General features: G+C 39.1%; 1 protein-coding gene across 1 annotated transcript in view; it reads right to left on the bottom strand.

Moving 5' to 3' along the window:
- Positions 1 to 15,473, bottom strand: part of LOC103732445 (cytochrome P450 2C42-like) — a 39,730-nt gene that overhangs the window by 9,712 nt on the left and 14,545 nt on the right. Inside the window, exons 4-7 of the mRNA XM_008831017.2 lie at positions 11,046 to 11,206; positions 9,338 to 9,514; positions 6,365 to 6,506; positions 4,451 to 4,638 (exon numbers count right to left, since the gene is read on the bottom strand). Coding sequence (XP_008829239.1) covers positions 4,451 to 4,638; positions 6,365 to 6,506; positions 9,338 to 9,514; positions 11,046 to 11,206 — 668 coding nt within the window. The remainder of the gene's footprint in view (positions 1 to 4,450; positions 4,639 to 6,364; positions 6,507 to 9,337; positions 9,515 to 11,045; positions 11,207 to 15,473) is intronic.

The following is a 15,473-nucleotide window of genomic DNA, read 5'->3' as shown; positions in this document are numbered from 1 at the left end:
TAAAGAGCACAAATAAATGACCTAACACTGCAACTCAAGACACTGGAAAGGCAAGAACAAATGAAACCCAAACCCAGCAGAAGAGAAGAAATAACAAAACTCAGAGCAGAAATTCATGAAATAGAAACAAAGAAAATTATACAAAGAATCAATGAATCTGAGAGCATGTTCTTTGAAAAGCTAAACAAGATAGACAGACCCCTAGTCCAGGTAACCAAACTCAAATTGACAAAAATCAGAGATGAAGGGGGAAACATCACAACAGACACCCGAAATATCCAGACCATTATAAGGGAATATTTTAAAAACCTATATGCTACTAAATTTGAAAATCTAATGGAAATGGACGGATATCTCAAATCATGGGAACCACCAAAGTTAAACCAAGAAGAGATCAATAGTTTAAGCAGACCCATAACACAAACGGAAATTGAAACAGTAATACAAAGACTCCCAACTTAAAAAAAAAAAAAAAAAATCCCAGGCCGAGATAGATTTACAGCAGAATTCTACCAGACATTTAAAGAAGTCCTCCAACCAATACTACTTAAATTACTCAGAACAATAAAAACAGAGGGAGAACTCTTGAATTCCTTCTAGGAAGCCAGCATCACTCTAATGCCCAAACCAGGTAAAGGCACAACCAAAAAAGAAAACTATAGACCCATATGTTAATGAACATAGATGCAAAAATTATCAAAAAAATACTTGCAAACCGCATACAGGCACACATCAAAAAGATCATTTGCCATGATCAAGTACGCTTTATCACAGAGATGCAGGGACGGTTCAATATACGCAAGTCAATAAATGTCATTAATTATACAAATGGACTCAAAGACAAAAACCACATTGCCATCTCAATAGATGCAGAAAAGGATTTTGACAAAATTCACCATGCATTTATGTTCAAAATCCTAGAAGGAATTGGACCGGAGGGAACATACCTCAACATAGTTAAAGCCATATACAACAAACCCACAGCCACCATCATTCTAAATGGAGAAAAACTGGAAGCATTCCCATTAAAATCAGGAACCAGACAAGGATGTCGACTATCTCCACTCCTTTTCATCATAGTGCTTGAAACTCTTGCTAGAGCAATAAGACAGGAGAAGGAAATTAAAGGAGTACTAATTGGAAAAGAGAAGGTCAAACTATCACTTTTTGCAGGTGATCTGATGCTATACATAAGAGATCCCAAAAGTTCCAGAAAACTTCTAGAACTGATCAATACTTTCAGTATAGTGGCAGGTTATAAAATCAGTCTACAAAAAGCAGTAGCCTGTCTATCAATAACAAGCAATTGGAGAAAGAATACAGGGAAATGCTCCCATTCACAACTGCTGCAAAAAAAATAAAATAAAATATCTTGGAATAAATGTGACCAAAGACACCAAAGATCTCTACAATGAAATTTTTAAATCATTAAAGAAAGAGATTGAGGAAGACACCAGAAGATGGATGGACCTCTCATGTTCATGGATTAGGATAATTAATATTGTGAAAATGACCATCCTACTAGAGCAATATATAGATTCAATGCAATCCCAATGAAAATCCCTGTGAAATGCTTCACAGAATTAGAAAAAAACATCTTTAAATTCATATGGAAACACAAAAGACCCCAGATAGCCAAAGCAACCCTGAGCACAAAGAGCAACCCTGGGGGGATTACTATGCCAGAGCTCAAAGTATACTACAGATCTATAGTAATAAAAACAGCATGGTACGGGTACAAAATTAGACACATAGATCAATGGAACATCACTGAAGGTCCAAACCTGAGTACACGCAATTTCAGCCCCCTGATATTTGACAAAAATGCCAAGAATACACAAAGGAGGAAAGACAACATCTTCAACTAATGGTGCTGGCAAAACTGGATCTCCACCTGTAGAAGAATGAAACTAGATCCTTATCTTTCACCTTGCACAACAGTCAACTCCAAATGGATGAAAGAGCTCAATGTGAATAGGGTCTGTGTCCCTATTCTCCATTGGCAATTTGGGTAACCCCTTCAGAGGATTGCCTGATAAGAGTAGGAAGTAGGAATTGGCTAGGCAGTTAGGGTAAAAAGACCCCAAAGAAAAGTAGCCAGTTTCTTGGCTAAAACTCACAATATCCTTGGGCCTCTTGGCAACCTACTCCATTCCAAAGGCCAAATTTTTGAAATATTTGGGAGCTTTTATCTAATCCTTAAAAGATTTTAGGGTTACCTCTTCAGAGGGGGGGGGAATGTTAGAGTAGCCAAAAGCCCCATAAAAAAATAGATCAAAGAAGAAGAAAGAGTACATGAAGTTATCAGAAAAAAGTAATTAGGAGATATGGGAGGAGTTAGAGGGAAGGGAGTGTGCATGGATTTGATCAAAACACCTTATATGCATGTATGAAATTCTCAATCATTTATATAAAAAACAAAATAAGATAAAATGGCATGCTCTGACTTCACATGAATAAAAGTACCTTATAAACTTATAAATATAATGTCCTTATACACTCAAAAACTGTATATAAGAAAACATTGTATGACTGCAATGTCATGGATTTACATGAAGAAAGTAGCTTATAACTTTGCAATAAGTTATTCAGATAAATGAAGAAACCATGTATTAGAAACTTTTGCAAGGCTACTTGCACTGTGTCTTCTTGTGCTCAATGGAAGATGAGATAAAAATCCAGAAGTTCAGCTAAAGAGGAGAGTCAGTCACCTCTGTTCATGTAATTCCTAAATCGAAAACACAGGCCAAAAAGAGTTACTTCATTCTGACTTTCTAGTGGAGGAGAAGGAAACTTTCCTAGAAAATGATAATCATCCTCTGAAATGCTGCATTTTAAAATATACATCTTGTATTTTATTAAACATCATTTCATATCTCAAAGATAACTAAGTATCTACAAAGAGAAGACCGGGGAACAAACAAATCCTAATCAGAGTAAATTTGTCGCACAATCTCATGTAAAAATATGTTTTAATATCATTGTCTTGATTTCAAAAATCTTAAGGCAATTTTGAGGAAGAAAAACTATGATACAAAGTCTTCAAGGAATAGAGAGAGGCACCATGAACAGCATACAACAGACCAAATTCAATTGTGTGTACAGGAAAATATGTATATGTGTGAGGAAAGTAGCCAAATATACAATCATACACAGAGGAAAATGAATTTGAAAACGTTCTGCAAATATTCATGACAAAATTTATATCAATATCAGAAAGGAAACAAAATTTCCCTACTTGATAAAGAATATCAAAATCTTTAGAATATCACTCTCAGCTGGACATGGTGGCACATGCCTTAAGTTCCAGCATTCAGGAGGCAGAGGTAGGAGGATCTCTGTGAAACCAAGGAAAATCTGGTCTACATAGCAAGTTCCAGGCCAGTCAGGGATACAAGGAGACCCTGCCTCAAAAATAATCACTCTTAGTAGTGGGATACTAAACTTCCATAGCTTTTTGCAGAATATAGATGAAAAAAAATGTGCCCAAATCTATCCTGGAAGTCCTAGCCATTGCAATGATATGATTAGGAATGTAAGATAGGAACTAGGAAATGCACCTGAAAATTACAAATGAATCTAGTTCTTAGCAATGAGTAGTAACTTTGTCAAGGTTTCTAAGTATGAGGTCTTTATCACAGTGATAAAATCAAGTATATTTCCAAATATCAAGTACAAAGATATGACAAAGGCATTTTAAATTCAAGAACCAGAAATTTTCTTACTATTTAGGAAATAACTAACAATGTTTTGTACACAAGGAAGGCAATATGATGCTGTGGTTAGCCTTATGAACTCTGAAGCCAGTCTGCCCAAGTTTGAGTCTTGGCTCTACCATTTCCTAGCTGTGGTCCCTTAGGAAAGGTGTTTAGTTTCTATACTACACCTTCCTCATTGTGCAGGTGGTGATAATAGCAGTGCCTTCTTTGTAGGTTTATGAAGCATTGGCTGAAATACTTGCTCTCAAGTGCTAAGAACAGTGTCGAGGACGGGGTGGGGCTAGAGAGATGGCTCAGTGGCTAAGAGCACTGGCTGCACTTGCCAAGGACCCAGGTTCAGTTCCCAGCATCCACATTGGCAAACAACTGTCCATAACTCCAGTTTCAGGGGATGTGACGCCCTCTTCTGACCTTCGGGTGCATTGCATAATACATGTGCACTTGCACACAGGCAGGCAATATAAAAATAATAAATAAAATATTTCAAAAATAATTAAAGTAGCTTAAATTTTTTTTAAAAAAGAGAGGAAATTTAGAAGACTTATAATGCCACATTCCAAGATGTGTTATAAAGATTTGGAGGCCATTCCTGAAAAAAGAACCAAGTTCATTGGCTGCCAGACGTAGGATATCTGTACTTATCTTGTTCTGGCAGCAAGTTGGAATCAATCATGCTGAGATGTTAGGAACATCAAGAACACTGAAGTTCAGTGTAGAAGAAGGAAGCTTACCTTGGGAATAAGATAGTTTCTGAATTTAATGTCACAGGTCACTGAATGTGGCAAATTTGTGGGAAGGAGGTCAATGTATCTCTGGATCTCATGCAGTACAGCATCTGTGTAGGGCATGCTGCTCCTGTCCTGCATGCAGGGGCTCCGGTGTCTTCCGATCACATGGTCAATTTCTTCCTGGACTTTAGCTGGTAAGTCACCATGAGAAATGATGCAATAGGAGAGAAGTGGCTCGTTGGTCAACAATTCAGGGCTACACTGAGCACTGTGAAGGTGCCCAGCAGCATTATGAATACATAACATATGCTGATGAAATGACAATTGCTATGACACAGGAGCATAGTACCTACCATCCTACATGCTAGGTGTTGTAGTACAATAGCCCCTTATTAATTAGTGCATTTTAAATATCAATTGTTACTTTCAAATAATAAACAACACAATTTTGAGTCAAGAAAAACAGCTCATACAGAAGAAAACTATTGATCATTATATTACATTTGTACCCAAATAATACATTTAAAATGAAATTATAGTGTGTGTGTGTGTGTGCGTGTGCGTGTGCGTGTGTGTGTGTGTGTGTGTGTGTGTGTGTGTGTGTGTATGATTTCTAAGGGTACTTATTCCCCCTAATTTCCCAAACATGGCCACACTAAATAAACATCCCAAATTTCAATTTGCCTGAAATTTATATTCATATTTCTAGATAATGACTCTGTCTTTCTTATCCATTGTTAAAGAAATTAAATTATACCTTTGCATGTGGAAAGGAGGATTTTCATATTTTATATATGCATTAAATATAAACAATGACTAGCAGATATGTCCACATTTACCCTCAGTCCAATTCTCACATGATAGTCTGGGTTACATCTTTGTGACCACATGAGAACTGCCCTCTAGCAAGAAAAGTATGATTATTTTTCATGACCGATACAATTTTGGATTTATTACTGTTTCTCTTTACAAGTTCACATTTTCCCATTTCACTAGAATTATTTTTAAATATTCGAGGAGATAGTCCAATGACCTAAGAATACATGTCCAGTTAGGGGGCTGTCTCAGAATACTGAGCACTTGTCATTCATCAGTGGTTTGCCCCTCGTACCTGAATCATCCACCGGTCCATTCTGAATTGAATGTTTTCTAGTCCTGGTGCCCAGAAACTTCCCTGACACTTCATCCCTCCCACAAGTTCTTTGGGTTCCTGTGGCCCATGATTTCTTCTGACTTGGTATCAGACATCTGAATAGAGTACATTCCCCAGTATTTTGAAGAAAGGGAAAATGATAAACTTTATGGCAAATGTGGAAGGCTGAAAATATTCTTCTTTTATGAGAAGGGAGAATAATAGTATCTCTTGAGAATTCTAGTGCAGTTCAAGTACTGATGAATTATGACTTGATTGGTCTATCTCTCTGAAAGTTTTTGAATTTTCTCCTCAGTCTTGGTAATCTGAATTTGAAAGACCCAATATCTTGGGACCATTATTTAGTTTTATTCAGTCCAAGAGACACTTGGTCAAATTTTTCTCTTACTGTGGTAACACCTGGAAGCACGTACTCCACAGTTATTCACTCTAAGAAGGATACATATGGCTGTTGAAATTGAGGGACCACGGAGGAAAAAGGAGATGTGTCAGAGTTCAAGGGTGGAAATTATCAGCTTTCATGTCACATCCCGTGAAACGCAGACACTGAAGCAGAGCTTTATTGACTTTCTCTGCCATGCCATCTTCCTCCTCAACTACAGGAAAAGACATCTCACTTCAGTTCTGTCATTAAATAGGAATAGATTGTAGCCAGTGGTTCAGAAGGTAAAATTCTGAGGCTTCTCTGAGACAAACGAAATGAACTCTAGGGGCATCCTCCAACTCTTTTCTGACATTCCCATGCCTTTCAGATGCGATCCTACCTGTGACATGCGGGTGCTTCAGCAGGAGCAGTAGCGAGTACCTCAGGGTTGTACTGGTAGTCTCTGTCCCAGCCGCAAACAAATCGGATGCAGTGAATACAAAGTTTTCATAAGTAAACTCCTTCTTTGGATTGTGCTTTTCCTACAAAAGGTTTGATGTTATTTTCTGACAAGTTGTTTGAAATATAATTACAGAGAATCTAAAAATAACTTACTGTGTGTCAAGTTTAACCTAATCAGAACCTGAAGAGTCCAACATTAGAAGAAACTAATGTGTAGTTTTAGAACACCTGTAGATCCACTGACCCAGTCTTCACTTTTAACATCCAATTTCATGCCTGCCTAAAATTTCCTTTCATGAGACTCTTACAGCATATTTCTTGCCCAAAGACATGAACAAAAGCCTACTGCTGCCCCATTTACTATTTTCTCTTTTATATTCAAAACACACGTAAGAAGGAGAAGATACAGCAGGTAGCATGTGATATCAATATTAGTCATGAACATGAAGGTCTCAATTGTTAATACAGTAAAGAAAAATTTAGGCCCTGGACTCTCGAGGGGGAAGTACACTGCTGGCATAAGAATAGAAAGTCCAAGTCCATGGCAGCATAAGGACACAGTTCAACAGAGCAGAACTGGGAGTTCACAAATAAACCCTTACGTTTATTGATATTTTCACAATGGTGCCATAGAACTTCACTGGGAATAAGTGGCCTTTTAACAAATGGTACTGAGACAGGAGTTTATTCAATAGGTGCCTGACAGACACCAATCTTAAAATCTGTCTATGCCCATTCACTTGAAGGTATTCTCCTCTATGTCCCAGCCATTCATTCTCCACACCATAACAATTCACTATATGCACCATAGCCATTCTCTATACATCCTACCTGCACCTTACAGTTCTCAGATTTGCTCAAATGGATCTGGAATAGACCTGCAAGCCATCTCCCCTGAAGGCTAGCTCTCATAGATATAAAGAGCACTACACAAACTGGTAAGAGAGAACATTAATCCATGGTCCCACCCCAGGTTCTAAGAGCTAAAAACCACATCAATGACTGGCACATCAAAGGACATTGGTGCAGTAGTGGCACTTTTATCCTGAGGGTAATCAACAGCCACCTAATTGGACTTAAAGCACACTTAATGGGAGAAAATTCATGTGTGGTACTGTAAACCTAGCCAAATACACATAGCTGGAGAGGTCATAGATCTTAGAGAAAACTGCAAGGCTGTCACATCCCTAGACAAATGCAATTTCTTATTATGTGCAAAATATGGATCCTTATATTTACATACAAATATCCCAGTCATCACCCATCGAAGAAGCTTCTTTTTTTCTCAACAGAGATTATTAGAGTTCCACAACTGGTCACACACAGAGATTGTGAATTGCCCAAGCCTAAGTGGCCCATCTAGGATGCAACCTCTAATCCTAAGGTTCAGGGAATATAGAACAAGGGATAAACAGAACATTAATGCATCTTTCAAGTCTCATCAATGAAGGTCCCTCATGCAACAGAGGCCCAGGAACATAAAAGGTCACAAATGGCTAAAACATAGAGAATAAGAGTCTACAGAGTGTGGGTCCTTGGATGGGACTCCTATATTAAACTCCATCCACTAAGAGCTCAGAGACCACTGCAGAAGGCGGGGAAGAAAGATTCTAAAAGCCAGGGAGAGGTATGTGACCATATGGAAATAGAGTCCTACAGGTTCCTGGGACCCTTACATGAACCTACAGCAATGGTGTCAGCATGCACAAGCAGACAAAAACCCAGCACAGAACTGTGGAAATGAGCAGCAAGTCCCAATCTTAGTCAAAGAATTGTTGGCAGCTGAGCACTGCTGGGTGAGGAAGAGCTAATTAATCGTCTTAAAGGGAGGGACTCTAGATAGGCTGACCAGTGGATGAACTTGCACTAAAGGACATCTGGGGACACCAACTTGACATGATAAGCCTTAACACAAATGACAGACTGTATGAATTCCGGACCATGGGTGGGTGCCAAAGGGGAAGGGGAGTTAATGTTGATTAAATGTTCTGTATGAAATACACAAAAATTCAATTAGAAATTCATAGCCTAGCAAATTGAAAGCCCAGTGCCAAAAAAAATAATTTTCTCACCTGTGCACTAATGCAAATATTTTAAGATTTAATTCAATCCACAGACATAGTAGGAAGTCTCACTGACTTATGGTATTCTTCCATGTTCCTATACACATGACATCCACATTCACATTACAGCATGATATTTTATGTTTTGTGAGTCTTTTGAAACTATTTCCACCTTGCCTACTCTGTGCATTCTGCATGTTTTCAACTATATCACCTTTTATCTAAAAAATATGGTCAGCCAGGTGTGGTGGCCCACACCTTTAATCCCAGCACTCAGGAGGCAGAGGCAGGTGGTCTCTGTGAGTTTGGGATCAGCCTGGTCTACATAGCAAATGCCAGGCCAGCTGGGGCTACAGAGAGTCCCTGTTTCCAAAAGACCAAAAAAAAAATATGGTCAATGTATTATAATTAATTAATTATTTAACTTCATATTGTCTGGGATGCTAAGTGAAAATTCATGTGCTGCACATAGTAGACTCTCAAAGTTCTGCTCCAATATTATTGGTCTGACTATTTAAACAACCTTGTAAAAACAGACAATGCTTGGAACCAAAATTCGTTCGGAAATCAAATATCTGAATTGAAGTTATATTATGATTCATGTGTTCCAGGGGGCTGGAGAGATGGCTCAGTGGTTAAGAACATTGTCTGCTCTTGTAGAGGACCCAGGTTCAATTCCCAGCACCCACATGGTGGCTAACAACCATCTGGAACTCCAGTTCCAGGGGATTCAACACTCTCTTCTGACCTCCATGGGCACTGCACAACACAGGTGCACTTACATACATGCAGGCAATGCACTCATACACATAAAATAAAAATAACAAAAAAATTTTTTTTTAATTTACCTGCTCCATTTCAATCAAGAAACAGTCAATAAAATCCCGAGGATTGTTAATATCCAATGATTCTTCATGTTTTTTTACTTTTGATAAACAATAATGTTTTAAAAAGGTGAAATTTTTAAGTAATTTATTATGACTCCCTGGTAGATAATCAATAATAGCAGGGAAATTATTGCAGACCTAAAAAAGAAAATCATAAATTATTGTAAAACATAAAATGCAGATTTGTGTGCCATACAGTGGATATTGGCCAGAAAGCACAGCTACAACTATGAATAATATATGATGAATATAAATATATGTTCATATATACTGTGCATTTTGATGGATGATTTTTATGGTATGCCATAGCAAATCTCATTGCCTATAGAAAGGTCTATGGGAGAACATCATGAACAGATGGTCAGACTGGATAATCACTTCCCTTTTTATTCATTTATTTTTATTTTTATATGTATGAGTGTTTTTCCCATATATGTACACCCATGTGTACAATGCCTACAGAGGCCAGAGGACATCAGATACCCTGGAACTGGAGTTACTGATGGTTGTTAGCCACCATGTGGGTGTTGGGAACTGAACCTGGGTCCTCTGCTAGGACAGTAAGTGCTCTTAACCACTGAGTCATCTCTCCAGCCTCAATAATCACTTCTTAAACTCTTGCATGATCTTTATTCCTTATGTGAATTGTATATCAGTTCACTAATTTTCTAAATTATTTACTGCAACCTTGGATTACAAAATGGCATAAATTAATATTATTCACAGTTTTCAGACTGCAGCAAAGATGAAGGGATTTGGGTATCCTGATTTGAAGTGCAAACGTAGTCCCTGCTACTTTTATTTATACAACCAGTCTTAGACATAGAATGGGGGTTTTAGAAGTGGGTATCTCAAGGATTCCTGAAACATAACTGTACCAGATAATTTGCATAATTACTCCAGATCATACAAATGTCATTTAGGCAAACTGAAAATCATGACAACTACAAAGGGGAAAAAGTTCAGGGCTCCAGATACCACTAAACCAATCTTTTGTCATTCCTATCCCAGTTACATTGCCACTTAGGATGTCAACTGCATCAAGTATCACTACCATACTCCATGATTCCTGGAAGTTTCGATGATCCCAAATATTCTTTCTCTAAGAAAGCATTTGAATTTTGATATTTAAGAGGTTGCTACAGTATTGACTGGAGTATGAGTCTTGTGGCTAGTGGAAGATTTCAATAATGAAATGGATGTCCAATGAGCTATGTGGGCATTGCTGAATATGACCATAATGATTCATATAAAGAATTATCTGGGTTTAATGGTAAGTCAATGGAGACCTAAGAGAATTAACCAGCTTATTATTTAGCTGTCTTCTGTTTTTCTTTTTTCCCTGTAGCATTAGCTGGAGGAGATCTTCCAGCCTCTGCCTCCCAGCACCTGGGACTAAAGGTGTACGCCAACACACCTATTTCTTAAATGATCACCAATGATCAGGTTAGGTCCACTGTGGTGTCTGCTTTCAGTTCATCACATGTTCTTAAAGAATTTGGGAAATTTCAAGGGACAAGAGTCTTCAAGGGTTTTCTCAGCAGAAAAAGATTTTCACACCTGCATCCAAGGGGAACTCATTATCTTGACACATGTTCTTAAAGAATTTGGGAAATTTCAAGGGACAAGAGTCTTCAAGGATTTTCTCAGCAGAAAAAGATTTTCTCACCTGCATCCAAGGGGAACTCATTATCTTGCCATTTTCATTTAGATTTTCCATCAGGTTAAGAAATTCCTGATCTTTATAATCAAAACGATTCTGGAAAATAATGGAGCAGATCACATTGCAAGGAGCACAGCCCAGGATGAAAGTGGGATCACAGGGCAAGCCTGAAGGGGTGGAAACAATTTCAAAATCTCAATAAAATATACATGTGAAATACTTTGTTCATTGACAAGTAAAGAAACCAAAGACAATTTGATCAATGTCTTTCCCACACATCACTTAGTAGTTATTGTTTCTTGTGCACTAAATCGACATACTAATTTGTCTTAAATCTGAGTTCACTATTGCATTCTCACTAGCTAGCTAAATAGTGAATTTGAGTACACTCAGTTTTCATCTGGTTTCGTCTTACCCCAGCTAAACTGCTGCTTTGGAAGGAAAAAAAAGACTTTTGGAAACTTCAGTAATTCAGAGGAGAATCCCAGCTGTCTGAAAAGCCTCTAGACAATACAGTACTAAGTAAGAAAAAATGGAGGGAATCTAGAAATTTGTATATATAACAGTTGAATTAATCTTGTCTTTAACCAATATAGTACAAATAAAGAGAAAGACTGCAGTAAGTTCATGTATTGAAAAAAACTAATGTGAAAAGGAAAACACATACATGTTATTTGAGATGAAAAGCATTAAATAGATGTGTTTCTTTGAATAAATATAAGACAAAAACTTTTATCTCAATGATACATTCAAGAGAATGCCACATCATTTAAACACTGCAGCATTCTGACTGATCAGAAGACATTTTATTTTCTCAAATTTTTTATTGAATTTTTTGTATTTCATACAGAACATCTCAAACAATCTTAGTCATCTTTATATCCCCATCCTCACCATCACCCTCCCATAGCCCCCTCCCCATTGGAATCCATATACTCTGTCATCCATGTTGAGGCCCATTGTGACAAATCAGTATCCCCAGATGTTCCCCAGTGGAAGTCTAGTCAGCCTATCTAGAGTCCCTTGTTTTAGGAAGATCAGGTCTTCCTCACGTAGCAGTAATCAGTTGCCAATATTTCTTCAGCTAAGATCGGGGTCTGCTGTTCATTTCCCCAGTTCTGTGTTGGATATTTTGTCTGCCTGAGGTTGCATGGGACTTGTGTATGCTGACACCATTGCCATAGAATCATATGAGCAGAGACCCAGGAGCTTGTAGGACTCTCTTTCCATATGGTCATGTACCTCCTCCCTGGCTCATACAATCTTTCCATCCCCTCTTTCCTGATGGTCACTGAGCCCTGGGTGGGTGAAGTTTAATATAGGAGTCCAGTCCAAGGACGAGCATTGTGCAGACTCTTAATCTCTATGCTTTGGTTATTTGTGACCTCTTGTGTTACTGGCTCTCTGCTACGTGAAGGAGCTTCATTAATGAGAATTGAGAGATTCATTAGTACCCTCTTCTTTACGCTTGTTCTATGTTCTCTGAGCCTTAGGTGTAGAGGTTGCATTGTAGGTGTGTCACTTAGGCCTGGGCAATTTATAGACAATGTCTGTGTGTGACCATTTGTGGTACTTGGTAATAGTCTCCAACTGGTACAAAACAAGCTTCTTTGATGAGTGGTGATTGGGATATTTTTCTGTAATTTCAAAAGGATACATACTTTGCACAGAGTAAGAAATTACATTAGTCTAGGGATGTGACAGTCTTGGGGTTTTAGAAGGCATTTTATTATATCAAAGAAGGTAGAGATTAATTTAGGAAGTAGTAATATGTGTAGAGGAGTGTATGAGTGGGTGGGTGTGAGTGTGGGAGTGGACAAGTATGTGATTCAGTGGAGAGACCTAGTATTATTAAAATTTATTTTCACTTAATTTGGAAGACAGCATTTTAAAACAGTTATTTGAAATCTGAGCTGATAATCAACTTCATTATTTATTTCAAAGGTTAGCAGATTTGGCACTAAGAAGAGAAAAATATTGCCATAAATTTGCAACTCCAAATATATAAAAATAGAAAGAGAAACAAAATGAAGATGGAGCCAATAGTGAGAGCTACTTAGGTACATCATTTGAAAATGAATATTTATTTGCAGATTTCTGTGATAGCATATATTTTTCAAATATATGTCAGCATAGTATTAGAAAATAAGACACAACTGATTCTCTGATCATTCTTGTATCAATCATGCTATATTTACAGAACATAAATTGATTTGTATTAAGATGTAATCAGGCAAAAAAAAAAAAATTACAGAACAGCTTCCTGAGGCCAGCAGCTTTCCTGGGTAAGTTTGGTGGCACCTACTGCACCTTGACTCCCCCAGCCTTATTCACCCTCCCAGCTCCAGCACCCCATCTCTTCTCCTAGCAGGGACAGTGGCACATTTCTTAAAATGGCACCCCAAAACTCTGGACTGACCTCTTGGCCCAGACTCCCCACTGCTTCCTGATTCTTTGTATCCAGACTAACCCAATTCCTTCCTCTAGTCCCCAGGAGTCCCTCAGGGCCTCTTCCCTTCCCCACCTCTCTTTGCATCTCTGGGCAGCACATCCCCCCAGCTTCCCTGGGTATCCAGTCCTTAGGAGAAAGCCTGAGAGCATCTGAGCCTCATCTGACTTGGGCCTCTGTGGGAATTCCTGAGCAGAAATATGAAATCAATTTGGGCCCTCCAATATAAAATCAAAAGAGAGAACCTGAAGCATAGACCAACCAGCTTTTCATGCCCAACAAGTAAACCACAAAGGCACACAAAGTTTACAAAAAGAGGCAGATCTTGGGGGCTGGAGAGATGGCTCAGCAGTTAAGGGCACTGACTACTCTTGCAGAGGACCCGGGTTCAAATCCCAGCACCCACAAGGTGGCAATGAATTGTCTTTAACTCTAGTTCCAGGGGAATCTGAAGCCCTCTTCTAACCACTGTGGCATTGCATGACATGGGTGCACTCACATACATGTAAGCAATACATTCATATACATTAAATAAAAATAATTTTTTAAAAATAGAAGCAGATCTAAACTCAACATAGGAAGGCTTGGGACTCACACAAGAATCAGAAACTACAAATGAAATTCACATGTCAAAGTCACAGCAAAAAAATAACATAAAAAAATCCCAAATAATATATCCCCACCAAGCACCAACAGTCCTGTATAGGAGAACAATGAGAACACCCTAGACATAACACAGGACATGGAATTAAAAGAACAATTATTAACATGATAAAAGAATTCAGTGAATTTAAAGAACACATGAAAAAAGAAATCAAAGAACTGAAGGAAAATAGGGATAAACTGCTGAATGAATTCAGAAAGAGTTAGAAATATTGAAGAAGAATCAGGAGCCTGATAGGGTGGGTTCGGACCTCCTCATTTGGAGTAGATGCTGGGAGCTCAGCAGAACACCAGAATGTGCTGGGTTCTGGCCTCTCTCTGGCCTCCAACTACCAGACTGCCTGATAACCCCAGGGGACAACCTGACAGCCCCCAATCCTGCCTCCACATAATTCAGAAAGAGTTAGAAATATTGAAGAAGAATCAGGAGCCTGATAGGGTGGGTTCGGACCTCCTCATTTGGAGTAGATGCTGGGAGCTCAGCAGAACACCAGAATGTGCTGGGTTCTGGCCTCTCTCTGGCCTCCAACTACCAGATTGCCTGATAAACCCAGGGGACAACCTGACAGCCCCCAATCCTGCTTCCACATGGTGGTGAGCTTCCTCTAATTGCGCCATACCATCCCCCTACCTGGGACATGGTGAGGCCCCTCCCAAGACCCCAGGGAAGATCTGGCTTTGGAAGGCTAAGGCAAAGACCCTAGCAGACAGCTGAGAGGGCTGGTTTGGACCTCCATCAGGGTATCATCTGGGAGCTCAACAAACTGCCAGAATGTGCTAGGCTCTGGCCTCCCTCTGGGCTCCAACTACCAGAGGGACTGAGAAGCCAGGGGACACCCTGACAGTCCCCCTGATCCTGCCTCCACGTGGTGGTGAGCTTCCCTTAATTGGGCCGTACCATCCCCCTACCTGGGATTTTGTGAGGCCCCTCCTAAGGCCCCAGGGAAGACCCGCCTTTGGAAGAGTAAGGCTCTGATCTCAGCAGACCACCAGAGAGTGCCAGGTTCTGGCCCCCTTCTAGCCTCCCTCTGAATAGGGTTGACAATGCATAGGACTGCCTGAGAGAGCCTGGATCCTGCCTCCACATGGTGAAGGAAGCCTGAGTGTACCTGACTGGAACCTGCTCTGGGATTCTGTGGGTACCCCTGAATAGCTGATCTGAAGCCATCAGTTCCCACCAAATTAAATCTGAGAGAATCTGAACTCTGTACAAACCAGCTTTACATAACCAACAAAGAAAGGGTATAGGCACCTGGATAATACAAACAGAAGCATACTTCAACTTAATTCTCATATCAGAATCATAAACAACAAAAGAAATT

This window comes from Nannospalax galili, unplaced genomic scaffold, assembly GCF_000622305.1.
Source record: "Nannospalax galili isolate Female #2095 unplaced genomic scaffold, S.galili_v1.0 scaffold1415, whole genome shotgun sequence".
Lineage (NCBI taxonomy): Eukaryota > Metazoa > Chordata > Mammalia > Rodentia > Spalacidae > Nannospalax > Nannospalax galili.
This window is presented reverse-complemented; position numbering and strand designations above follow the sequence as displayed.